General features: G+C 47.5%; 8 protein-coding genes across 8 annotated transcripts; 3 read left to right on the top strand and 5 right to left on the bottom strand.

The window, feature by feature from the left end:
- Positions 1–599: 599 nt before the first annotated feature.
- Positions 600–6,028, top strand: I303_103104 (uncharacterized protein; the record flags this gene model as incomplete). The annotated part of the gene is made up of 9 exons (XM_018406448.1): positions 600–878; positions 940–4,089; positions 4,159–4,259; positions 4,320–4,425; positions 4,486–4,728; positions 4,826–4,980; positions 5,058–5,458; positions 5,542–5,708; positions 5,807–6,028. The coding sequence occupies 9 exons, from the start codon at positions 600–602 to the stop codon at positions 6,026–6,028; spliced, it is 4,824 nt and encodes a 1,607-aa protein (XP_018264942.1).
- A 965-nt stretch (positions 6,029–6,993) lies between these two features.
- On the bottom strand, positions 6,994–9,149 carry I303_103103 (uncharacterized protein; the record flags this gene model as incomplete). Its single annotated transcript, XM_018406447.1, has 3 exons — positions 6,994–7,042; positions 7,163–8,320; positions 8,416–9,149. 3 exons carry the CDS (start codon positions 9,147–9,149, stop codon positions 6,994–6,996), a joined length of 1,941 nt encoding a protein of 646 aa, XP_018264941.1.
- Positions 9,150–10,995: 1,846 nt separating this feature from the next.
- On the bottom strand, positions 10,996–13,673 carry I303_103102 (uncharacterized protein; the record flags this gene model as incomplete). The annotated part of the gene is made up of 4 exons (XM_018406446.1): positions 10,996–11,463; positions 11,562–12,004; positions 12,081–12,217; positions 12,301–13,673. 4 exons carry the CDS (start codon positions 13,671–13,673, stop codon positions 10,996–10,998), a joined length of 2,421 nt encoding a protein of 806 aa, XP_018264940.1.
- Positions 13,674–14,498: 825 nt separating this feature from the next.
- Positions 14,499–15,415, top strand: I303_103101 (riboflavin synthase, alpha subunit; the record flags this gene model as incomplete). The annotated part of the gene is made up of 3 exons (XM_018406445.1): positions 14,499–14,513; positions 14,593–14,907; positions 15,059–15,415. 3 exons carry the CDS (start codon positions 14,499–14,501, stop codon positions 15,413–15,415), a joined length of 687 nt encoding a protein of 228 aa, XP_018264939.1.
- Positions 15,416–15,653: 238 nt separating this feature from the next.
- I303_103100 (uncharacterized protein) lies at positions 15,654–17,714 on the bottom strand (the record flags this gene model as incomplete). Its single annotated transcript, XM_018406444.1, has 6 exons — positions 15,654–15,966; positions 16,085–16,205; positions 16,321–16,791; positions 16,872–17,401; positions 17,475–17,568; positions 17,648–17,714. 6 exons carry the CDS (start codon positions 17,712–17,714, stop codon positions 15,654–15,656), a joined length of 1,596 nt encoding a protein of 531 aa, XP_018264938.1.
- Positions 17,715–18,007: 293 nt separating this feature from the next.
- On the top strand, positions 18,008–20,597 carry I303_103099 (uncharacterized protein; the record flags this gene model as incomplete). Its single annotated transcript, XM_065968693.1, has 7 exons — positions 18,008–18,115; positions 18,244–18,279; positions 18,346–18,435; positions 18,505–18,677; positions 18,762–19,603; positions 19,680–20,080; positions 20,172–20,597. The coding sequence occupies 7 exons, from the start codon at positions 18,008–18,010 to the stop codon at positions 20,595–20,597; spliced, it is 2,076 nt and encodes a 691-aa protein (XP_065824765.1).
- An 858-nt stretch (positions 20,598–21,455) lies between these two features.
- I303_103098 (uncharacterized protein) lies at positions 21,456–21,869 on the bottom strand (the record flags this gene model as incomplete). The annotated part of the gene is made up of 1 exon (XM_018406442.1): positions 21,456–21,869. One exon carries the CDS (start codon positions 21,867–21,869, stop codon positions 21,456–21,458), a length of 414 nt encoding a protein of 137 aa, XP_018264936.1.
- A 408-nt stretch (positions 21,870–22,277) lies between these two features.
- I303_103097 (uncharacterized protein) lies at positions 22,278–24,181 on the bottom strand (the record flags this gene model as incomplete). Its single annotated transcript, XM_065968692.1, has 10 exons — positions 22,278–22,429; positions 22,569–22,830; positions 22,923–23,056; positions 23,135–23,279; positions 23,379–23,414; positions 23,493–23,563; positions 23,645–23,729; positions 23,799–23,864; positions 23,933–23,946; positions 24,019–24,181. The coding sequence occupies 10 exons, from the start codon at positions 24,179–24,181 to the stop codon at positions 22,278–22,280; spliced, it is 1,128 nt and encodes a 375-aa protein (XP_065824764.1).
- Positions 24,182–25,241: the final 1,060 nt, after the last annotated feature.

Raw genomic sequence — 25,241 nt, 5'->3', positions numbered from 1 at the left:
GAGACTCAAGAACCAAGAAACCAGGGGATGAACCGATATGTGAGATGTAAGATGAAGATGAAATCGTGTAAACAATGTAATCGTACGGTGATGTGGGAATCTTGTCACCTGCCATCTCTGCTCAAAATTGAGTGCGAGTGAGTGTTGACCAAATTTAAGTGGAGCTAGCCGATGACGTCGAAAGCAAACGCGTAAACCAGACAATCGTAATAGATGTGTAATCCAATTAGGATTGGGATACCGACAGATTACGTTTTGGGTAATGTCTATTTGCGGACCGGATATAGGCCGAGCAAGGTGGAGGTTTGCAAGGTGGAAGTCGCCGAAATCCGAAACTCAGATCGAACGCATATGTAGGCGGAATAGGGAGCGTCTAAAAAAGGAATAAGTTATCGCAGTCTTCTTCATTTCCTCTTCTTCGATTGATTGTGTATATCATTTCAAAGCCCAATTTGTGTGTCGGGAACTGGAGGGAAGACTAGATTGTGGAAACAACGGATTCAGGAAGGGCAAGACGAATTGATTTTGCCGCTTCTCTGTCATCGACATATCTCTCAAGACAGGCTTCACTTCATTAGTCATCAATTGCCGACTTCAAGATGGCCTTCCAGGCCCCTTTCGAAGCTTTCAAGACTCATGTAGAACCGATATACCGATGTTCTTGGCCGCTTCAAATCGTATCGCAGGAGAGAGAGCTGGATCTGACGCAATGCTTCGAACACGCTGTTCTATTGCCTGCTCCGTTGGTGCTTGCCATCCTCCTCGGAACCGCCCAGATATTTAGTATATCTAGAAGACTGAAAAAACCTCAAGAACAAGGTGGTCTGATATGGCAGAACAGAACCAAGAGAGATGAAAGGATATGTGCTCTCAAGCTGGTTCGTCGATCAGATCATACACGCAAGTCGATTGTGCTGACTACTGATCTTACCGCCGCAGCATCTCCTCTCGGCATCAGCTGTGTTCGCTTTGGTCTCACTCGGTCTGTCCTTGGCTCACGTGCGACAACACATATTATCGACTGTCCACTACGGCTTACTACTACTCACTCTTATCACCTTCGTACACCTTACCCACCTCAATCATCATACTTCCCGGACTTCATCAAGCTTAATCTTACTGTTCTGGCCAGCGTACGACCTCATTTTCTTTGTTCGTCTCCGGACGATGATCATCACCGGCGACCTCAGCAAGCACCTTACCTCTACTCCTGCTGGTAGATTGATCCTCGCTCGAGAATCATTCTGGTTCTTGACTGTCGTAGCCGGCGCGATCGGTTTCCTTTTCGAGCTATACAGTCCAGAGAAGCGATGGAAGCGATTCCGAGCACCTTGGTCAAAGAAGGGCAAGATCGCTTTGGCGGAAGATGACGAAGACGACGAGGAAGAGGCTCTGGATGGTGTTGATAGTATCAACGGCGATGGCGTTGGCTTCGGTCACGGGAAGAACGAGAACGGGGATGTCGAAAGTCCAGTATCGACCGCCAACATATACGAAAAATTGACCTTCTCTTGGTTGACTCCGCTATTGTCTCTGGGTACCAGGAAATTTTTGGGGGAAGAAGATATGTGGGCTTTACCTTCTGATGATTCTGCCGAGTCTCTTTCGCTCAGGTTGACCACTTCTTGGCAAAAGCAAGTCAAAGCCGTGAAAGACGGCAAGAAGAAGAAACCATCATTGTCATTAGCAATCGTCAGAGCCTTCGGAGCTCCCTACCTCATTGCTGGTCTCTTCAAGGGATGTTACGATATCCTAAACTTCCTACAACCTCAATTACTGAGATTGCTGCTCAGCTTCGTCTCCAGCTATGGTACCGATCACCCTCAACCACCGATCGCTGGTTTTGCGATCAGTATTCTGATGTTCATCAGTGCCAACGTCGCCACAGCGATTCTGCATCAATACTTCCAGCGATGCTTCGAGACGACTATGCGTATCAGAGGTGGTCTCGTTACCCTCATCTACCAGAAAACCTTCGTACTTAGTAACAGCGAGAAAGCCGGCCGAACGACCGGTGATATCGTCAACTTACAATCGGTCGATGCTGTTCGAATCGGTGATGTCTGTCAATATGGTCATATCGCTTGGTCCGGACCGTTCCAGATCATTATCGCTTTCATCTCTTTGTACAGATTGGTAGGGTGGCAAGCTTTCATGGGTGTCGCGGTCATGATCATCAGTCTTCCGGCCAACACCATCTTGAACCGTATCAACAAGAGATACCAAAGGCAAATGATGAAGATCAAGGATACGCGTACTAGAACTATGAATGAGATTTTGAACAACATCAAATCGATCAAGCTGTACGGATGGGAGAAATCGTTCTCCGAAAAGATATTCAATATCAGAAACAATCAAGAACTGAAAATGCTTCGAAGAATCGGTATCAACTTTGCATTCGTCAATTTCATCTGGCAAGGAACACCTTTCTTGGTAGCTTTCTCGACATTTGCGACTTTCGCTTTCACCAGTGACAAACCCCTTACGAGTGAAATCATCTTCCCGGCTATCTCATTGTTCCAGCTCCTGTCCTTCCCAATGGCGATGTTCGCGAATATCATTAACAGTATCATCGAAGCGTCGGTATCCCTAGGTAGATTAGAAGATTTCCTATCTGGCGAGGAACTTGATCCTACCGCACGAAAATTGATCAGACCTTCCGAAGATCCTCAAGGTGGACCTAAGCATGGCGATGCAGTAGTGTCCATCAAAAACGGAGAATTCAAATGGGTGGCTAGTGCCGAACAGCCCACACTCGAGAACATCGATTTGGAAGTCAAGAAAGGTGAACTCTTTGCCATAATTGGTAGAGTAGGAGACGGAAAGTCATCCTTACTCGGCTCAATGTTAGGAGAAATGACTCGCTCGGATGGATCCGTTACTATTCGAGGTGAAGTCGCCTACTTCAGTCAAAATTCCTGGATCTTGTCTGCGACAGTCAAGGACAACATCGTATTTGGTCATCGATTCGACCCTGCTTTCTACGACGAGGTATTAGAAGCTTGTGCTCTCAAACAGGATCTAGCGATTTTGCCAAGCGGAGACAAAACGGAAGTCGGTGAGAAAGGTGTATCTCTATCTGGTGGACAAAAAGCTCGTATCAGTTTGGCCCGAGCCGTTTATGCTAGAGCCGACCTCTACTTGCTCGATGATCCGCTCGCTGCCGTAGACTCTCACGTCGGTCGACACATCTTCGACAAAGTCATCGGCCCAAACGGTTTACTCAAAGGCAAAGCCCGTGTCCTCTGCACGAACGCCGTCACTTTCCTGCCCCAAGCGGATCAGATCATCATGCTTAGGAAGGGAATCATCTTAGAACGTGGACAGTACGACGAAGCGATGAACAACACTTCCTCGGAGCTGTACAAACTCATCACCGGGTTAGGCAAACAATCTGCCAAGTCTGAGGAAGAATCTGATGGATCTTCCTCTCCGACGGTGATCGACGAAGACGATGAAGAAGACGAGCAGAACTCCGCCAATGAAAAGGAAGAAGAAGCTCTGATCGACGACACAGCTTCACTCAGAAAACGAAGGGCTTTCCGAAGGATGTCTACCGCCAACATGAGACGATCTTCGGTAGTCTCGATCAGGCAAGCCAAGCGAGACGCAGTCAGGGACCTTAGAGAATCCGCCAAACCCAAGGAACACACTGAAAAGGGAAATGTCAAACGGGAAGTCTACAGAGATTACATCGCAGCAGCGTCCAAGATTGGTGTGGTCATCTTTTTGGCCGCAATGATGTCAGGACAAGGTTTAGGTATCTTATCGAATTTCGTTCTCAGATCGTGGGCATCCAGGAACACAAACGCAAGCGATACAACGGATGTTGTCAGATATTTGACAATCTACGGAGTAGTAGGGTTGTCGGGATCGATCCTCAACGTGGTCTCATTCGCTACTCTCAAATTGGTGATCGCTTTGAACTCTGGAAGAAAATTGCATGATAGGGCGTTTGGATCCCTCATGCGCTCTCCACTCAGCTTTTTCGAACTTACTCCGACCGGTCGAATCCTCAATCTGTTCTCGAGAGATATTTTCGTCATCGACGAGGTATTGATCTTTGCTCTTGGATCCTTCTTCAGAACGGTAAGTTCGACCATTCACATCAGGCAAATTGCAGGGACCTCCACTGATATGAATGGATAACTTTCTCAGACCACCCAAGTTGTCGGAACCGTCGCTGTTATCGCTTATGGTGCTCCTTTCGTACTTCTCGTCTTTATTCCGCTCGGATTCTTATATCGAATGGTCATGAGGTAGGCTCTCCTGTATCTTCGCAGCACTAAGGGGTCTGGTGGCTGATTCCAATGTTTCAGGTATTACCTTGCGACTTCGCGAGAACTGAAGCGACTCGATGCTGTTTCCCGATCACCTATCTTCTCCTTCTTCGGAGAAACCTTATCCGGTTTACCTGTCATCCGAGTAAGTAAAAATTGACTCGATATCTAGTGGACAAAGGTTGACTATGTTCATCACGATCAGGGATACGGCCAAAAAGGCAGATTTGTCGCTAACAATGAAGCTCGAATCGATCGAAACCAAGCTTGTTATATGCCTGCTATGACTATCAACCGATGGTTGGCCGTCCGACTTGAGTTCTTGGGAAGTTGCCTGATGTTCTCGACTGCCCTGGTATCTGTCATCGCATTGATCAATTACAACTCCGTCGATGCCGGGTTAGTTGGTCTGTTGATGTCATACACCATCAGTGTCACTGGAACGTTGGTGAGTAGCACTATCCACGCATACTATTCATCACTTCTGTGTCGCAAGCAATCTATCGGAGGGCAGGACACTAGCTGACGATCATCCGTAATCACAGAACTGGCTCGTTCGAAGCGCTTCTGAGGTCGAACAGAACATCGTTTCCGTAGAAAGAGTACTTGGTTACGCCAATCTGCCAAGTGAAGCCCCAGACTTCATCGAGGATAAGAAGCCTTCGAAGAACTGGCCTGAACAGGGTACAATCGAATTCGAGTAGGTTGCAGTCTACCCATATCCGAGTGCATTGCACCTCCGCATAGACCAGATGCTGACTCTAGGTGGGTTCATAGCAAATTCTCTATGCGATATCGACCCGAGCTTGAGCTTTGTCTTCGAGAAGTATCGGTAAAGATTAACGGTGGAGAGAGGGTTGGAGTCGTCGGACGTACTGGAGCTGGAAAATCTTCTTTGACCTTGGCTCTGTTCCGGATACTCGAAGCTGCTGGCGGCAAAATATCGATTGACGGTATAGACATCTCGACTATCGGTCTGCATGATCTCAGAAGTGTAGTTTCGATTATCCCTCAGGATCCCCAGTTGTTCGAAGGCAGTCTGAGGAACAATATCGACCCGACCAACGTATCTTCCGACGCGGACATTTGGCAAGCGTTGAGTCAAGCTCACTTGAAAGATCATGTCACGGATAATATGGGTGGTTCTTTAGATGCTGAGATCACTGAAGGTGGAAGTAGTGAGTTCCCCCTTGTCGTCTCGTAACATTTTTGATAAATATCAGAATGTTCATGCTGATGCTTTTTTTCTTAATCTTCTTAGACTTGAGTTCGGGTCAAAGACAATTAGTATGTTTCGCTCGGGCGTTACTTCGAAAAACCAAGATCCTGGTATTGGACGAAGCTACAAGTTCGATCGATCTTGAGACCGATGAAGCCGTTCAAGATATTTTGAGAGGTACAGATTTCAAAGGAGTGACGACTATTACTGTGAGCCTAGCTTGCTCCCTTATTCCTCTCCTCTCTTGAGCTTCGAGGTAGACTGCGACTCACTCTGACATAAATGCTGACCTATCCAATTAACTCAGATCGCCCATCGAATAAATACCATCTTAGATTCGGACAAGGTGTTAGTCATGTCAGATGGGAAAGTGGCAGAGTACGACAGTCCTGAAGTCCTCGTAGAAAGGGAAGACTCGTTGTTCGCTTCGTTAGTGAAAGAGTCTGGATTGGGCAAAAAGGAGAATACTACCTCGACGAGCGCTTCTAAAGCTGCTAGCAGAGCTGCGTCCGTCAAAGGGAAAGATTAGGGGATTCAAAGTCAGTTAGTATGCAGTGGATGCGTCAGTGATTTCGCGGGGAATGATCTTATCATACTAATATTATACCATCTTTGTTATGCATCCAAATGACCGGTCTTCTTCGTCCATCGTGCATCGTACCTAGCGATTATCAAGAATGACGGACTGGAATGAAATCTGGCTTTTGAAGATGAATCAACATACATTCGCAACCATCTCCATTCTGATGTAACCGTTTTTCGAGATTTGAAACGATGTATCTTCTTAGCGATATCTGAATAGCTATAGATAAGAAATGATATAGATAATCTTGATATACTTTTATACTTTTATACTGATAATTGCACAACCAAGAGCAAGATCACGATTCCGATTCCGAACGAAGGAAGAAGGTATGGGTACAAATGGTTGAAATTCGAATAATGACAATAGGGATCAGGCGAGAACAACGTGCGATATATCATATATAGCATACAACCGGGCAAGCAAGCGGTCTTTTGATCGTTTGGAAACGAAACACAAAATACGAAACACGAAATACGAAACACGAAATACGAAATACGAAATGAGATATAGATGATAGTGAACATTTTCAGGTAATGAGAAACAACGTCACACAACTTATGAGTTAAAGTACAACTGAATGAGTATGAATACCGATCCGAGGAGTGTCAAAGCAAGCAAATAACGGCAAGCGATAATTCGATCCAATCCGATCAGAAGCCTGATTGAGGGGAAAGAGGGGTGCGATAGTCACGAGATACAACGGTATTCTTCCGACCTCCCCGACCTCCCCCAAATGCGTTAGCGGGAGTTGTCACACAGAAGTTGATATTTGAGCGTCGTTTCTACTCCGCTCATAATGCGAATGCGATATAAATAACGAGCGATTGTGCCTGTTGATTTCCACTCCGAGATAAGAGAGTCCTTTTTTTGGTCTGTTTTCTTCCCTTCCGAATATAACGGTGCTTGATCTACTTGTGTCGACTTATGACTTCCACACCGGCTGCACTGGATGTCGTCCTGCGAGGCCACGTCAATCACGTTGAACAGATATCAGTATTCGCACAGACATCAAAAAGACAGGTTTAATCAGACACATGAATGGACAACGAAGAGATATCGACATCAATGTCAACTCACCTGATATCCATTTCTTCCTCTTCATCATCATCGAAATCCCCATCATCTTCTTCGTCTCCTTCTTCTTCCTCCTCATCTTCGCCGTCCTCATCATCGGAACCATTCTCGTTAGTCGGACTCTCTTGTCCGAACGGATCGGTCAATTGATCCTTCTTCCTACTGCTCTGCGCGGTAGCTCTGGCCTTGGAATCGCTCGGTATTCGCATAGCTTGAACTACATGATCTCCCTCTTTCCGCTCTTCGACTATCTCTCCCGGACTACTGGTCTGACCGGCAGGCTTTCCGCGTCCGATAGTGCTGATATTGACGTCCGAGGAATTAGGCGGTGTGGGCGTCATCCTCTCGCCTTTCGGTCCGACGTCAAACACATCCGCGTCTGACAGATCTTTTCGTGCGCCAGAATGGATCTGAGTGTGGGTGTCCGTTTGTGGCGATCGTAAGTTCTGTTCGGAATCGGATATTCGAATTATCGGTGTCGGAGGTAAATCCGTCGTAGCTATAGCGGGAGTCTTGAGATTGGTGTCAAGCCTCGTAGGGTTTTGACCTTGCGTGTTGACTCCGTTTCCAGCGGCCTCATTTGGTCGAGAGTGCAAGTCTAATGAGGAAGTCGAAGATTGACTTGACGATAATCCGACCCCTGCTGTTGGCGATTCCTCTCCTTCTCCTTGGGACTTCTCAGCTTCTTCACGTTCTTTGCGTTCTCGCTCTTCCCTTTCTTTCCTCTGTCGTTCTTCTCTCCGACGTTTGACCCAAGCCATGCCCCCTCCATCATCATTATCACCCAAGAACGACCCCTTGCCACTTCCCTCCTCAGACGTCACTTGCTGTGCCGTATGACTCGACCCCCATTCCACAAACGCAGGTTCATTCTTCTCTCGCAGCTTCTTCTCCCTTTCTGCCGCTTCGGACGCCCTTCGAGACCCGTATACTCGCCCATTCATCAATTTGATCGGTGTCGTGCCCGGAGATGTACTTCTGCGTGTGTACGATGGGCCACCGGGCTCCAACGACGAATTGCGCCTGTGGCCTGATGAGCTGGGGGTAGATGTCGATCCGGTCGATAATCGATGAGAAGATAGTAGAGATGTGACTGTTGGAGGCGAAGTGCCCTGCATCGTGTTTTTCCGCTCGGTTTCGGCTGTCCATCTGAATGGAGATCTGCAGAATATAACATGACATGATATCAGTATCGATGGTACTCTTGGACTGAACGAAGCGCTTGGCTGAGCTGAGAGAAGATGAGTCCAACTTACGATCCGATAAATCCACCTGTACTGACACTCTTCTTGAGCGGAGCACCTTGCCCATAACTCATGATCTCGTCTTTGTCTTTATCTTTGGTCGAAGACATCGGATTTTTACCCGTTAACAACTTCTTCGTTCCCTTCCAACTACTTCCTAGCCCCATCGATTTACTCCATCTTCTGGCTCCCTTCCCATTCTCATCGCCGTCATCACCATCATCGTCCTCTGCCCCATAACCCTTTCTCGGTTCTTCGCTCTCATCGTACTCCTCGTCGTCGACCGCATAAGAATCGTCATCTACATCATGATCTTTGATCGACATTTTCCTGCTCTCTTCGCCATCTTCGCCCACTTGGTTCGTCCACGCTATATTGCGACCTGTACTGAGACTCCGGGGTCGTCGCGGATCAGGTAAAGGTGCGAATCGGATTTTCAGCGCTTTGCTATTGCTATTCGCTTGATTTTGGCTCTGACTTTGGTTAGGTGAGAGATTGAAGCTTGGTGTACCTATGCTTGGCGATGGTAGAGGGGATGAGGAGTCTTCGTCGCCGATAGCGCTGGAAGGTTCGGATGGTCGTCTGGCATGACCACCTGAGAATGTGCTTTCGATAGACAAGGTAGGCTCGGATGCTCGATGGACGTTGATAAGGATTCCTCCTCTCGGAGCGCTATCTGCCGGTGAGAAAGCCGGGTTGGCAGGGATGAGTAAAGACGGAGCGGTAGGCGACGTACCCAGCGACATTTTGTTGGAGCTGAGGGCAGGTACTGAATATTTGACTGCGACCTATCTGCTCAGAGCGCTTGGAGTAATGAGCAAGTGAGGTGGCAAGGCGAGCGATATACCATGCGCGAGAAGAAAGGTGTCGTCCTGTGGGATCCAGATTTGTCGATGATCGCTGGCGTATGCAGTGTGTACTATCTTTTGAACTAGATGTCGATGTAAAGCCAGGACAATGGGATGAATGAGATGAATGAGGGGAAGGGGCGATGAAGCGTCGTACTGTTGTTATGGTGGGAAACCGGTCGTTACGTTTGCGCGGTAATTAGAGATAGGTCTCGGGAAATGGTTGTACCGGTGTTTTGGGCTGGTCTTTCCGTGTAAATCCAGATCCAGATCCAATAGCAAATCCACTGGGATTGTGATTATCCGTTGGAGATGTAGAAGGCAGCGACGACGATGAAGATACAAGATGCGATATGCGATATGCCATACGCACTGCACGGAGAGATGAACAGCAGGTACAGTAGTTTAGGTGGAGTGATGTCAGATGAGAGTAGAGTGTAATAGTAATAACCGTCCTTTGATTTAGTGCGCTGTTGATAACGTTATGCGCTAAAAATGAGAAAACGAGATTATTAGATGAACACCTGACCTCCACTCGTCGATCTATAAACGATCATCTTTCCCTTACCTTTTCCTTGCCTTTCCTCGCGGTGTGTATCTCTTCTCACTGGCGTGTACGTGCAAGAAAGGAGGGGATGTCTGTTTGTTTTGAGAATCTGAGGTAATGTGTATATTGGTATAGATAAGATGTATAATCGATAGCGTGTTGAAGGGCTCAAAACGTATGAAATACGGTGTGTCGATGATAAAGCAATCTAATGCCAAGACAATGGGATCCTGGAATCTACCTGCGAGAAAGAACACAGCCGAATGTCCTCAAGTTGAAATTAGAATTCTAGGCTTGGCTGTCTTGTTTCGTGTGTATTCCATTGAGACGCATTCCTAGATCACTTTATCTGACTTGACGATTTTGTTTTGTCTTGTCTTGTCTTGTCTTGTTGTGCATCTATCAAATGGAAGATCCAGGAGTCAACCGGTTATTAGCTATTCTCATGTCGCCTTTGAGCGTGATCAGGATCAGTCCGGCGCCGGTAATTGTTTGACGTGCTGATCCCCTCATTAGAAGCTCAAAGCTCAGTGCTCAGAGCCCACATAACTTTCTTTGCCCATGAACCCTGCGCTCGCGCTCAAATATATCGAGTTTGGTTCCGAATATCTTGTTCCGACTGACCTCATCTCCCCTGGCAACGAATAACCCGGTGATCGCTTTTTAGTTCAGGGCGTCTCTTTTGTTTCCTGGATCTAGGGTAAATTCTTGCAAAAGGATATGTACGAGTGCGAGACCCGGACGAATTTTTAATGGAGCCTTGATGCACGATAAAGAAGCCCCACATAACTTTACCTCGTGTGCATGCAAGGCAAGTAAGCGGAATAAATCCCTGTCACAAAAAATCGCTTCCATCGCTTCGATGACCATGCTCGTGTTTGCTTCGAGCGAACCATCGGAACTGCTGCATCGCAACAGCGGTGATGGTGATGTGATAAATGGTGACTTGACAGTATCCCTAAGTTACCATCAATCACTTCAAGATCCCCCCCTTGCTTATCTGCCATCAAACATCAACAATGAGTGTACAAATGAAATACCATCAATAAGTATGGATCAATTCTTCCGTCCTGTGCAGTAATTCAAAGGGCAAACATGCGCATCGTCACCATCGCATGGTATGCATCAATGGATAATCAAGGTGATTTATCAGAAGACTTCTAACCCAAATAAATACCACCAAGTCTGATTCACTCTCTATATTCTCCGTCGTTTGCTTCCCGTGGTCAGAGTCCTCATAACCCTCCTACTTTCCCTCAACCTCTCCTGTTCCCTCTGAATGATCTCCTCAAAAGTCAGTTCCACCAATACAGGCGCATATTCATCTCTATCAAACCAATCCCTCCAAACTCCATTCAAGCCTTTCGTCTTACCCGTCGAGTATCCTCTTCGAGTAGTCGCCAAGTTCGTCCGTGGATGATTACCCGTCTTCTCAAATTTCACTTGTTCTTCCGGATGTGTCCCTTTGAACATATCCAATTCCAACGCATCCTTTTTATGCTTGAGAAGCTCTTCATGGATTGCCCAAGTGATCAAGGGGATCGCTTCTCCCGTAAGACCCAGTTCTTTACAATATTGCTTAGCGAATAGTAAGGGGGGTAAAGTCGACGAGAGGTCCCATTCTATCCTGTCCCTCAAGATATGTGTGTAAATCTGTACGTCAAGCTGAGCACATGAACAAAGAGCTAGATCAGCGCCTCGATCCTAACTTGCACTCGCTGAGATATTGCTTGAATCATTGACCACGATGCCTTGATACTCACATTCACAATGATCCGACAATCAGCTTCTTCCCACTCCTTCTCCTTCTCCATCTCCTTCTCCTCCTCAGGGTCTTCCTGCTCTTCTTCTTGCTCTTTCTCTTTTTCCACTGGGGCTGGCGTACTCTTATCACCATTGCCCACCTCCCCCGTCGTCCCATTTGACTTCGGCTTGTCGCCTTTCGCAGTCCCATCGGCCGGCTCAACACTTGGATCTAGAGCCATAATAACATCGGTTCCTGGCGTTTCCACCTCATCCTCATCCTCGCTACTCCATATGACATCGTCCTCATTCGCGTCTTCGTTCGAGATATCGATCTCCAAGGCATTCTGCGACTCTTCCAACTGATTCTTGATCAACTCCGAGATGGTCGTCGCGTAATCTCGCGAGATCGACACGTCATCGCAGAATATTTGCGCGAATTGCAGGGGGTCTATGAAGGGCTCTGAGATACGACAAATAGAGATTGTACACAGTGAGCAATGATGCGTTAGAGTCAGTAACAAAGTTGAATCCCTCACCATTGATATTCCACAAGAACCTGTCCTTTATCCTTATACCCTGACTATTCGGATCAAGGGTCGGTATATCCAGATCTATCGTTATAGGCACCAGCAATTCTGGTCTATCCGCTTCCTTCTCCAACAATTCTTCTGACCTGTTTGCACAGCAGCTCATCAGGACTCCGACCTCATACTCAGCCAATAACGAGGGCTAGACACTCAGATCAAACCGACTTACATAATTGCGTGTTTGGTGACTCGTGCATTCGCACTTCTGACTCTTTCCGCCGGCGTTCTATCGCCTAACCACGTCCAACCTTTATCCATCTCTTCTCTCTTCCTCTTCGCTTTTCCAGCCTTCATAGCCAGCTGATGCTCATATCCGCCCACTACCAATCCACTTTCCCTTCGTGATGTTCTCGTCGTTCCCGGTCTTCTGCGCGACCCGTAATTATCGTCGTCCGGATCACTATCCGGTTCTTCCAGTTCCGACAGTTCCTCCTCATCCTCGTCGTCTTCCTCATCATCATCTGAGGCATCTTCCGCGTAATTGACTCTACTATTCGTCCTCCTACCTCCTGCTCCCGCACCTCCAAATCCTGGGCGTTTCGTCGAGTTCGGCGCGGGCGAATCATACCGAGGTGTTGATGTTCCAGAACCACCCCTTTGAGCTGCTGATAGTTCCCTTTCCTGTTCCGCATAAAAGGCTTCTCGTTCTTTCGACCCGCCAGTGATGTGTTCAGGCTGAATCAGACTTGTGATACCTGTTCGAAGTCTCGATGGATAGGTGGTGTATAGCCCCTGACTTGTGGGAGGCGTGTTCAAGCTTGGATCCAATGTTTTCTGACCCGGTGGAGCGGAGAAGTAAGGTAAGACGCCCGGAGGATACGATTGCGGATGAAAGTAGGCCACCGGTTGTTGAGTTTGAGATTGGTACTGATATTGCCCTCTAGAAGGAGGAGGAATTGAACCATTCACACCCAATTGGCGTGTTTGTGATTGGAAGGAAGGATAGGTCATAGCGTTCGGATAGGAAGATCGGGTTGGTGTGGATTGGGAGTAATTTGGCGGTCGGTAGTTTGGCGCTGGGACTGGTTGATATGCTGTTTGGGGTTGATGATTGTATTGGCGAGATGTCGAATTGAGGTTGAGATTAGGATTGATGTTGTGATAATGTTGCGGTTCAGGTGGCGTGAGCAAGGGACCGGCGTAGGGAGCGGGAGCAGGAGCGAAAGGAAGAAGGTGATGATTGACAAAGGGGAGGTCGGGTGGGTGGAACGGTCGTTGAGGATGAACAGGTGAAGGATGAAATGTTGGATTCGGAGGTGGTCGTGAGACAAGAACGTGTTGCGCATGGGGATGGATGTATCGGACATTCAGGGATGGGTGCGCAGGCGCATGCGCATACGGATTGATGAAAGGGAACGGAGGTCGGACGGGAGGGTTTGTTAGATGTGAAGGAAGGGATGAGTAAGGGATTGGGTTTGATTTGGTATGTGCATATGCGTGTGCGTTGGGGTCAACGTTCGGTATTTTACGTGACGAAGGAGGGACGGTATTCGAGGGCCATCCAGGAGGTGGGAAGGTGAATTGTTCGCGTTTCGAAGGCATCGTTCATAAAGGCATAGGCGGGACAGGTATCATACGTATGATTAGGTTAGCTCGTCTCTACGCTGCTAGGATAGGTCTACATGGCATGAAGTGATAAGATCATGTATGAGGATCTTGAGATGCATAAAGAGAAGAAATGTTGAGAAGTGACGTACGCTGATAACCTCTGTTATTGTTGTTCTGAAACAGTCCATTGTTTAGGTTTGATGGGAGTGATGGTATGGCGATGGATGTATTTTGTTGCTGTTGTTGTTGTGGCATATAGTTGGATTTAGGAGGTCTCCCTCTCGGTCGTCCAGTACCCGTCATTTTGATTGATCTTGACTAGCTTTTCCTGTCGTGTCGTATCGATGAATCTGAAGGTCGTCCGTGCTCCGTTGTCAAGTCACTTGGGAGATGTCATGCAAAACGATAGTGGTATGTCGTCAATAAAGGAGTTGTAAAAAGTCAATAGAAGTGAAAGACGCGAAGGGCCAAGGTCGGAACATTGAATGAATGAATGAATGAGTCTCTTAAGTGGGATACTCTTTCGTATTTTTCATGTGTTGATGTTGAATTACGTGAAAAAGCCAAAGCCGTCGGAGATGTTCGAATGGACGAATGGACCATTTGCATATGATCAATCAGACAATTAATCAGACATTGATGATCATCACATATTCACATATCCACTGTCTACACAGGTACCCACCAGCAAGCCCAATTGCACCACAATTCTCGCTAGGGAACTCATTGGTTCATCTATCTGGCACAGTATAAATCTTACATGCCCACAGCTCCTGTCCTTTCTCCCTAATATCGATTCACTTTTAACCAAGATCCAAGATGTTCACCGGCCTCGTGAGTCCGATGGCTGAACGGCTGAACGAAGCATTTCTCGCTCTCGAAAGCAGACGTCGCTGATCAGGTCTTGTGACAGATCGAGCACATAGCGACAGTCTCCTCGATCCAAGACCCCTCCTCATTGACCTCTTCCTCGAGCAATGACAAAGATGGCTTCATCATGACGCTCAGCGACTCAGCGGCAATACTAGACGATTGTCATATAGGCGATTCGATCTGCCTCAATGGCGCCTGTTTGACAGTCACACAATTCGATCAAGATTCTTTCCAGGTCAATCTTGCTCCCGAGACTTTACGGCGTACGAATCTCGGCGAGCTGAAAGTGGGCGACAAAGTCAACTGCGAAAGGGCTATGAGTGCTACGGCGCGATATGGCGGACATTCGGTGCAGGTGAGCGCTCTTCACGGTTTGACATGTCACCATACCCCACTGTAGGATAGGATACATTCAAGTCGGATCTCTTTCATGAGGATGGATGCTCTTCATCCGATAATCATTGATCGCTGATCGCTGATAACAATCTATTCCGCCCGAATGATAGGGCCACGTCGACTCAACCGCCAAAATAATATCCAAAATCCCCGACGGCGATTCTATTCGGTATCAATTCCAACTCGAACCCGAGACAACGCTGTTACCGTACATCACTGAGAAGGGGTACATCACCATCGATGGAGCTTCATTGACTATAACCAACGTCCAAGAGGAAGAGAATAGTTTCGGGATCATGTTGATTCAGCATTCGCAAGGCAAGTTGACCTTGACCAAGAAAGAGGTAGGGGACAAAGTGAACATCGAGGTGGATATTACGGGGAAATATATCTTGGGAAGTACGAGTAAGATCGAAGCGATCGTCGATAGGTTATTGGAGAAGAAATTGAAAGAACGAGGACTGTAATTTACCTATCTAACGATCATTAAGCAATGCTCAGTGTATTCGTATTTGGCAGGGCAAAGCATAGTACAGTACAATATAGTACATGCATGATTCGAGATTGCTAGATGCTAAATTTCGATTATACGGGGAAGCAAGGTAAATTCCGAAGCAAGATATGAAGGATGAGTGCATACATACTCGGCTACTTGACCGAATCTCACACCTCACACCTCACACCTCACACCTCTCGCCTCACGCCTCACTCTTCACCAATCAAGAAATCCTTGATCTCATCCCTCATCCCATCTCGATCCACCTCCTTCCGCCTCCTCAAATTCTGCTCGACCCAAAGCGGCAACCTCACAGGCGTGGTCTCCTGTTTGACAGCCTTGGAAACCACTGTCGGCGGTGTAAAAGTGGTCAAGCACGCATAACACAGCATCGTAGCTAGACTATCTTTCTCATCTAGCTCAGCATTCGTCCCATTCCTTTCGTGATCTGTCTGGGTTTTTTCAGGTAAAGCAGTGAGGGCTGTGCGTGATTTCCATTCTAGTGCATTCGGGTCCACCGGCCTAACACACGTAGTACATAAGCCAATGATCAGCAGCATCATCAGCGACCGTACCAAGAATAACACCATGAAAGGTCGTTCAGTCGGATCGAGTGGTAGTTGTCTCATGCAGAACTTACATTTGACACACTGGACAAGAGACTCCTTTTTCTTTCTCGCCTGTGAACGTCAATTTGTCGCCCGTTCGATTTATCGTTGATACAGTAGCCGGATGAGTGACTCCGAGACTAGCGATGAATTCTGTATATGCATATCCAGGGTCGAGACCGAAGATCAGCGCAAGTCCGCACGATGCTATTCTGCGACATGGATTCTCTTTCCGGGAATCTGATATTATGTATACGAGTCGACTTACGCTCTGTCAGACTCTCCAGACTCCGGGTATGATCTTTCCCCCTCGAATCCTTCTTGCTTATCGGACCAGAATAATCCCACTTCCTGTCATTCCTCACTACGCCATTCAGTCCTTTCAGATGCGTGTAGATCGCTACTTCCTTGATTGTAATCTCCTTCATCGGCTTCAAAATAGTATACTTCGCATTGCACATGGGTTTATTCGTCACTGCCAATTCTAATGGTAAGGTATATCCTTTGCCCAATGCCGTACCGCTGATCAGTCTCTGCGCTTGCCTTGTGGACGTCTCTCCAAGTAACACATGAGAGACACTGGGGATGATCTCAGCAGCGGTGCCGATCAAAGAGTCGAGAATGGAAGAGAGGAAAGATGGTCGAGAAGCAGGTGGCAGTGTAGCTAGGATTGTGCGAAGTTGAGCGAGGGGCGTTGGTGTCGAAGAAGAGGAAGAAGGGATCGGGAATAAGGGCAGATCTACATATGAATAGGAGGTCAGGCGAATGTCAGCTGAGGTCGAGTGCACGGATACTGATGATACACGAATTTCAACTCACCTGGGTTCTTCAGATCAACCTTTAGTCCACTTGACGCGTCCTCCTGAGTTTCAGGCAAGCCAGCTATCCTCCTGATCTTGTTGGTCAAGTTGGCATCGTATACATCATGAGCCTTGAGTCCTATCCAGACCAGCCCATTCTCTTTACCCTCTATCCATTGTTTCAGTACCTCGCTTCGGTCCGGCGAGGAAGTATGGGTATCTTCGATCAAGTCTGAGAAATCCACATGGACGATATATCCCTTGTTCCAAACAGGTTGTTTCTCCCCCTTAGTCCTATCAATGACTTTATCATCCCCCTTGCCGATGTATTCCTTGTCCACCAGCAGATCTAAAAGGGTCATCGAACTCGCTCCACCGGATAAACCGACAACGACCGAGCCATTGGTAGGATTTGGTCGGGTCCCACCTTGATTCAAGGCTATTCGAGCTTTCTTGCCTTCTTTGTCACGCACTCCGGCAGCTTCCGTCTTGAGTATCGGGTGAAGCGTACGAGTAAAGCGTGTAAACACAGAAACCTCAAAACATGTTCTTCAAGTCAAAAATCAGCACAGTAACGGTGGGACACATGCAGACTTGCAACTCGCAATCGATGCTGACTTACTTGCAATAAGTCACATTCCGTATGATGTACATGCTCTTCGATTCTTTACATTTCTGACATAGTGATTTATCGACTCTCTGCACTTTCTTCTTACCTGATCACGGAGAATTTGACATTAGTATTCGTCAACTTCACTTCAATTTGGTATTTAATAAATAGCAAGGTAGACTAACGAGGCATCAAGGCTTCCCCTTGTTCTTCCGTAGTCGTCAGCCCATCAGGTATATCTCCGCAAGACATCTCGGCTTGCTGCAGTATCGTCGCTCGGGTGCGTTTGTACTTCGTATGGTCTAATGTATGTATTTCCAGCTATCCTGTCTAAAAACACAGGCAAATATATCCCTTGAATACTTTGCATTCCAACTTTTTTGCCGCTTAACATTGGGTGCACGTGGTCATTAGTATCCTGATAAACTGTTAAACAAATTCACACCCACCCGGAAACATCAACACGCCCATACCAAATCAACCACGAGTAACTTACCACTTCGTTCTTCTGCTCAGTACATGCAACCGAGCGATACCAGTCGATAATGTCAGGATACGAAGAAGAAGACCTGAGAGACATCAAGTCATTCTCGATGTCAGTGGGAGGCGGGGCGTCCACAAGTAATGGTCCGCTGAAAAGAAGGCGAATAACGGTAAGTGATCTCCATGTAATGTCTTGTCTCACCTGCTCTGTGAAGATCCGGATCGTATTCTTGATTGTTTGTCTCATTCCTCTCTGTTGTGGTATACTGATATATCCTTATGGTCGTCACCCTCTCAGAGAGCTTGTGACCGTTGTCATAGGGGAGGTACCAAGGTATGTCTTTCACGTTCAACTAGTATTGCAACATCTCAAAGTGCTGATTCATTTTCACTCCTTCAGTGCTCTGCTGGACCTACGCCGAACATTTGTGGCCCATGTGCAGCATTTGGAAGCGAGTGTACGTTTCTGCGACCGGTCAAACGACGAGGAGTAGGTGGTCTAGCAATATTCTAAGACAGTTCTTCTCAGAGTGCAAGCTGATTCAAGTGACCCATGTAGCCCGCTGCGAGGTCTCATAGTCACGATGACAATCAGCACTGTCCGTCTTCTGGTGGAGCATCGGCCCCCGAATCGCCTTTATCGAGGGATGACCAATGGACATACCATGAGATGGCGAGTCATGAGCAGATTCTGGAATTAGTAGAAGCCTATTACAGGATCATATATCCGATGTGAGTGTCCCTCGCATGACATCAGCCAGTAGACCAAGCGACAAAGCATATTCTGAACATCACTCATCTTCTATGTTTCTACAGACAAGCATATTTCCACTGGCCGACATTCGTCTCAGCCATCAAGAATCGGCTGTACACCAAATCAAGGTCGTTCTACTGTTTGACCATGGCAGTCTGCGCTATGTCTTCAGCACGTCTACGCGATGGAGCGCCAAAAGAGTGCCATCTGCGGTACGATACCATCCCATCCGAAACATATTATCAAGCCGTCATCTCTTCGTTCCCTACCGATCTCTCTAAAGCTTTGTGCTTTGACTACAAGCGTACGAAAGTGCTTGTTTCCATGCTGTTCATACAATATGGCGATATCAGTAAAGCGATTCTGCACATTGGCGACTATTGCACGCTCATTTCGATGGACGGCTTCAATGACGAATCGCGATGGCCCAAAGGACTGAACACGATCGAGATAGAAGAGCGACGTCGACTGTACTGGAATGCATATCAGACAGATGTGTATCTCGCTACCACATTTGGCGGAATGCTACGACACCGAGAAAGTCAAAGTACCGTCTTATACCCTGCAGAGGTCCTAACAGATGATGAGATCACTGCGGATGGTATCTTGCCACCTGCTATTCCGGGGAAAGTCTCGTTCATACGGGGTTGGAATTTCATCAGCAATCTTTACAGGATACTGGAACATGCTATATGTCAGATGAGACAGCGAAACCAATCGTACGACGGAGAAAATCGAATTGCCATGCTGTTCTCGACGAAGAAGGTCGGTGCGAAGAAATATGATCCTGGGCCTGAAGAGATTCTGCAGACGGTAGAGGACCTGCATAAGGATCTACCAGATTGCATGAGGGGCTCAAAACCGATGACTGGGGACGCGTTCGAGGACCGATATGGTTTCCAAGGTAAGTGAACCTACCGCTCACACAGTGAGATCGTTGAGGCCTGCATCGAGCTGAGCTAATGTCCGCCTATACATAGCGGCAAACATATTGATCACATTGCAGATAGTCAAGATGGTCATGGCAGGTATGGCTGAATGGTCGGTCGAACAACGTTGCGCCATCGCAGGCGAGCTCCTAGATTCCTTAGCAGCATTACCGTCGGATTTTATCAGGGCATGCTCGGCTCCGATGTTACATCACATGGCTGGTGTAGGCCATTTGCTAGCCTCAATCATCCAATCGCCCATCTCCCCTTCGACGTACTTGAAAGTGCGAACCATCTTACTCAGATTGGCAGACTTCCTCTCGTCCTTGGAAAGTACCATCAAATCCGCTAGTGTGATGTGCATCGCTGCCAAGTTGAGAGAACATGTAGAGAGGATAGACGAGTATATGATCAATGCTACCGAAGCGACCGGTTGGAATTTTGCGCTTGGGGTGAGTCCAAACAACCTCAGAACGACGCCTGAACGCTTGGGTCATGTCGTGATGTGAAATCGACTGATGATGACTGTGTGGACTATCATAGTCCACCACGAACGGCACGGACACGCTGGGACCAGCGACCGCTTCGGCATATGCGTCTTCTCAGCCTCATACACACACCACAGTCAGAACACCAGAACACAACTCGTCGGCGCAGCGCTCGACTCAGTTACCCGATGTCACGACATTCTCTCAAATGCCCTTATATCCTCCTTTGGCTTTACCGCCCACCTCATCCACAGATGCCCCTGCGACAATCGACACAGATGGTCAATTACAACAACCTTTCGTGATGGATGATCAGACTCAAGCTCAATTGGATCAACAACTTCAATTGCCCAATGATCTCTTCTCGGATTGGTCTTTCATGTTCAACGAATTTGGCTCGCAGGGTGATGCGTTCGATTTTCTTTCTACCGGATTACCAACTACTGCGGAGTGGCAAGTCCCCTCGCAAGCTAACGTTTGATCGGAATTTGCACGGTCAAGCCCTGGGTGGAATGGTTGTATGGACGTGAGATCTCCGGGCATGCAGATTGAGGATACTGAAATGGACAATATAATACGGTTCATTCTAGTATGATATATAATGCATGCAACTTGGCACCTGTTGTTTGGACTGATGTCCAATCCTTCGCACTTTTTGGGTCGAAACCCCACGAGCTTGCCATCAGATACCTTGTCACGTCACACAAAAGGCTAACTACTCCTTTCAGATCCCTTCATTGAGCTGATCGTCCCTTTGTAGGGTATGATCGTTTCGACCAGCCGTGACCTATTGCGCACCTGCAAATCGGAGTATATAAGCTATGTTACTGATTCATGTCATAGGATTTCATAGAATCGCCACTGCATGAGCATCGAAACTTACTTACTGATAAATCCCAAGCCAAGTCAACTTACTTGCACCAAACTCGCTTTTCGATTCTTGAATTTCTACATCTGACTGACATCGGTATCTACATCGTGATCAACAAGCGAAAGACCCGTCATGGAATTATCTGTGTTTTCCGCTATACCAGATATCCTCCTGGGGATGACCATGCTTTTCATCTGTCTAGGGATGTTCCGCCAATCTCTAGCGGTGAAAAGGGCACTTCAACCTCTTTGATCGGTGATCTTCCTTGGTCGCAATCTTCCTTTTCCAAGAACTTGCAGTATACCGAGCCTGTTTAGTATACCGTATCGTACGTGATATTCTTCTTGATCAATCCAGTTGGACTATGGTGAACTTTGACGATTAGGCTCGAAGTTGCTTCGTATCCATCTGGGCTGATGTCCTCTGATTGCTCATTCTTAGCCTCCTGTCAAAATGCTATGCGTAAATTCATTTCGATGGGTCTCCAGTACTGCTGGGCAGGGTATCTCGTTCATCCCATTTCGGCCCCTTCCTCACTCTGATCGGACCCCTAATTTCCCCTCGTGATTTATACTCCCTAACTTCGCCTTTCTGCGTGACCTCGACGATACCCCGTCGAACTTGGTCCCACACGACCTCTCGAACGGGATCCATGAGTGCTCGCCAATCCGGATACCGTTCTGGGTTCTCCTTGTTGAGAGCTCGGGGAATCTGGGAGGGACAGATGGTGCTTCCTTCCGAGGTGCGCGAGAGGAGGTGATGTAAGGTCGATAGATATGCTTGGGCATGGACTTGGGCTTGGGCTGGGTCTTCGTTGATGGCTTTCGCTTTTCGCGATTTTGGGGATTGGGGGGACGACGATGAGGATAAGTCTTTTGGCATCTCGAGGAGGTGAAGATGAGGGGTCCGTTATCAATTGTTAAGGAATGATCATGGGCAAATATCGCAAGTGCATATAACAAACAACAGAAAGAGATGATATATTGGTTGACTTTGTTGACAAGAGGTTATCGATAAGATTGTAGATTGTAGATATGACGTCAGATCCATACTGTGATATTAGGCACCTTTCACGTTTTCGCACACCTCGACCGCTGGTCATTTCTATGTTCGTGTCTGCTCTGATGTACAGATGTTCGATTCGGCATGATCTTTGCATACGTATACACAATTTATGTACAAGCAAATAAGGGTATCTTAGCGGAGTGAGAGCACAGCTCTTTCATTAGCTCCCGTCAATCAAGCGTCGCCGTCGCTAGACAGGAAGACTTGACTAGTCTACCTATCTACTCAGGCGGAGAACCCAGTGATGGGTGGATTCCCAGTGATAGAATTTTCGGCGCCAGAGACGGTCATTCCGGACCAATCCCATGTTCCGGTACATGAGCCGTCTCCACAGAGTACGTAGACCCCATTTCGAGCGTCGCTATTGACTTCCACGGCTGCGATGTCACACATTCAAATCAGCCTTGCGGTCTAGTCCCAGGAAGAGATCGCTCCCGGGTCCGATATCAGAATAGGTTGTCCGATATGTATCAGGTCGAGACAGCAATATATCTTGATCCACTCGACTCGACTCACTGTTACCTGAATCGAAATTGATGTTCTTTATCTCAATCCCGTTCGTGGGGACACCTGTCGGGCCTCCATTGAGGTAATCTTGCTGGATGACTACTCCGTAATTGGCGATGCCCGACACTTTGTTATTGGTATAAGTAACGTCGGACACAGATCCGCCGGTAGCATCGGCAATGGTCTTGATTCTGATACCGTTGTCGGAATTGACAACTGTGTTTCCGGAGATGGTCACGCCCGATACCACAGCGTCAGATTTGATTGATCCCTACAATGTCGTTAAATAATGCAGAGGTATCAGTTTCCTTTCTTCCGTGAGGGTCAAGCCTCACACGAACGAGAGAGCCGAAGCTAATTTACAATGCTGATCCCATGTCCGCCAGAACAATAGTTGTTCGAAAACGTAATTCCAGAGCCTTTGTTGATAGCCAAACAGTCGTCTTGGTTGTAACAGGAATTTCCATCGAGAGTCGCGTCGGTCGCCGAGACATCGACTGTGGTGGAATAGGGATACTCAAGTCAGCTTTGAGTTGTGAATACCTTGCCCTCGGCATGGCTCAGAGCCAACTCACAGCAATCCGAGTTATGGCCTAACGTCTTACCATCGCTTCCCAATTCATCTCCCGCTCGATCGTCGACGGTGACTCCGGTGATCTTGAGCGGTTCTGTGTTCCCCACTGAGAACGCTTGAACAGGAGCATTGAGCACGGTGAGATCCTATCTCGCCTCGATTCAACATCAGTCTTCGTGTCTGACTTAGTAGAACTCCATGCGTAAAAAAAGCCAAAAAGACAAGTGAAGAGCAACTTGACTCACGGAGAAGACACCGCTCATTTTGATTTTCATAAATTTCTGCATCATGACCATACTGAATCAGCTGTCTCTTGTTCGTGAACGCATATTGTCCCCCATTTAGTTGTGAAAACGTACGGGCTTGGTCTTTCCTCCGTTCGAACCTTGGCCGTCCCAGTAAGTAGCACCTTGACCGTCGAATGTATGACCTACTCACTCATATCAGCTGAAATATCGCCCGACTTGACTATGGCAACGAGACAGTGATACAGTGTGGTCTCAAGACTCACCACCACCGTTGAAAGTGATATCGTCGCCATCAATGATGAACATGGGTCCTTCCCACTCTGTTCCTCCGGTGAAAGTAACGTCGCCCTGCAATGCATGAGCGTATCAACAGTGCCCCATTCTGACCGAGTTGTACGAGATGGATCGATGACTTACAGTGACAGTGACGGTGGCGCCGGATCCGAGTTTCGACAAGTCGAGGGCTTTGCCAGCTGGGACGGTCTTCAGGGGTAGTTGTGCTTGTCAGCAAGATTCAAAATTCGTTCCGTAGGTACTTGACTGCCACTCACAATGGCTCCGAGCTCTGTTTACCATGACGAGTTAATGAGATACACCGAAACAAGATCAATCACATGAGAATTAGCATTCAACTCACCGATATCGCATCCGCTCGAAACGGCTGAAGAGACATCATCGTAGCTCGAGATAGTCTCGACGCATCGCTTAGCCGATTCGGATCGGGTAGGAAGGGCGGAAGTGATAGTTGCAGAGCAAACAAGTAGAGGAAGGAGTGTCAGAAGGGTTTTGGTAGATATCATGATGCGAGATATAAGTTAGTATTTATATGTTGTAGTTAAGCTTTCAAGGATTGTAGAGAAGTTGGTATCGACGAACGAGTGAAGGGAGGTTCATGAAAGATGATCGTGCTATGGAGGGGGATGCAGCTTAACAAGGGAATATATGCCTCTTATATATGCATTCATTTGATGCCATGAAAGGCATCGATCCGGTCGAGCAGACGAGACAATAACCCCATTTATTTGGTACAAGCGATATGAACGATCCGATGACTGAAAGAACATTGAGCTTGGAATTGGGTTTCATCCTTTCAATCTCCCATTAGCGTCGAATCTTATCGTCACTTACGAAAAGGATGATGCTCAGGCATGTTCCTGTTCTTCGGAACGAGTACCCTCGACCTGACGATGGTATAACATGATATAATCGAGTCCGAGTCGGGCCGCAGTAGATTAGATTGGGTTGACTGAGCAATCAGTCAATCAATCAAAGGAATCGCCCTAATTCCGTAAACACTAAAGGAGGGTGATCTCAACGTTTTTGAGGTGTGATTTGACAGGAGATCATTCCATTGCGTACCTGTAACATCACAATCTCAATTTATCAGCGAGATTGTCCGCATGTGATTGTAGTCAAGGTACGAATCAAGTACAATCACTACGATTATAGGCTGCGAAGTGTGCTCGGTGCTTCTACTTACACCCACTAGACTAGACTCAGCCGCACGGGCCGTCGACGGACCGCGATTGCCGCCCGAGTAGACTAGTGAGTTCTACTGCTCATGCGACATGCGGCATGCAGCGATCAGGTGATTGAACTCTGCATACTAGACCAGACTGGGAAGAGGGCAGACGAGCCCGACAGACAGACAGAAAGACAGACAGACAGACGAACGGCCCGCCGATTTGGCGCTAGTCAGAGAGACCTCAACAAGTGGGGATATGACGAGAAGCAGGACAGGCATTCTCGCTCGTCCACCGAGCAATAGTCGAAGATCGTTGGGAGAAAGGGGAAGAGGCATTCGCCGAGGTTGAGGTGGAAGAAGACGATATGAATGAGGATACCAACATGACGGCGTGT

The sequence above is a fragment of the Kwoniella dejecticola genome, chromosome 3 (genome assembly GCF_000512565.2).
Source record: "Kwoniella dejecticola CBS 10117 chromosome 3, complete sequence".
NCBI classification, from domain to species: domain Eukaryota; kingdom Fungi; phylum Basidiomycota; class Tremellomycetes; order Tremellales; family Cryptococcaceae; genus Kwoniella; species Kwoniella dejecticola.
The sequence above is the reverse complement of the archived record's forward strand: the minus strand, read 5'-3'. Positions and strand labels throughout refer to the sequence as shown.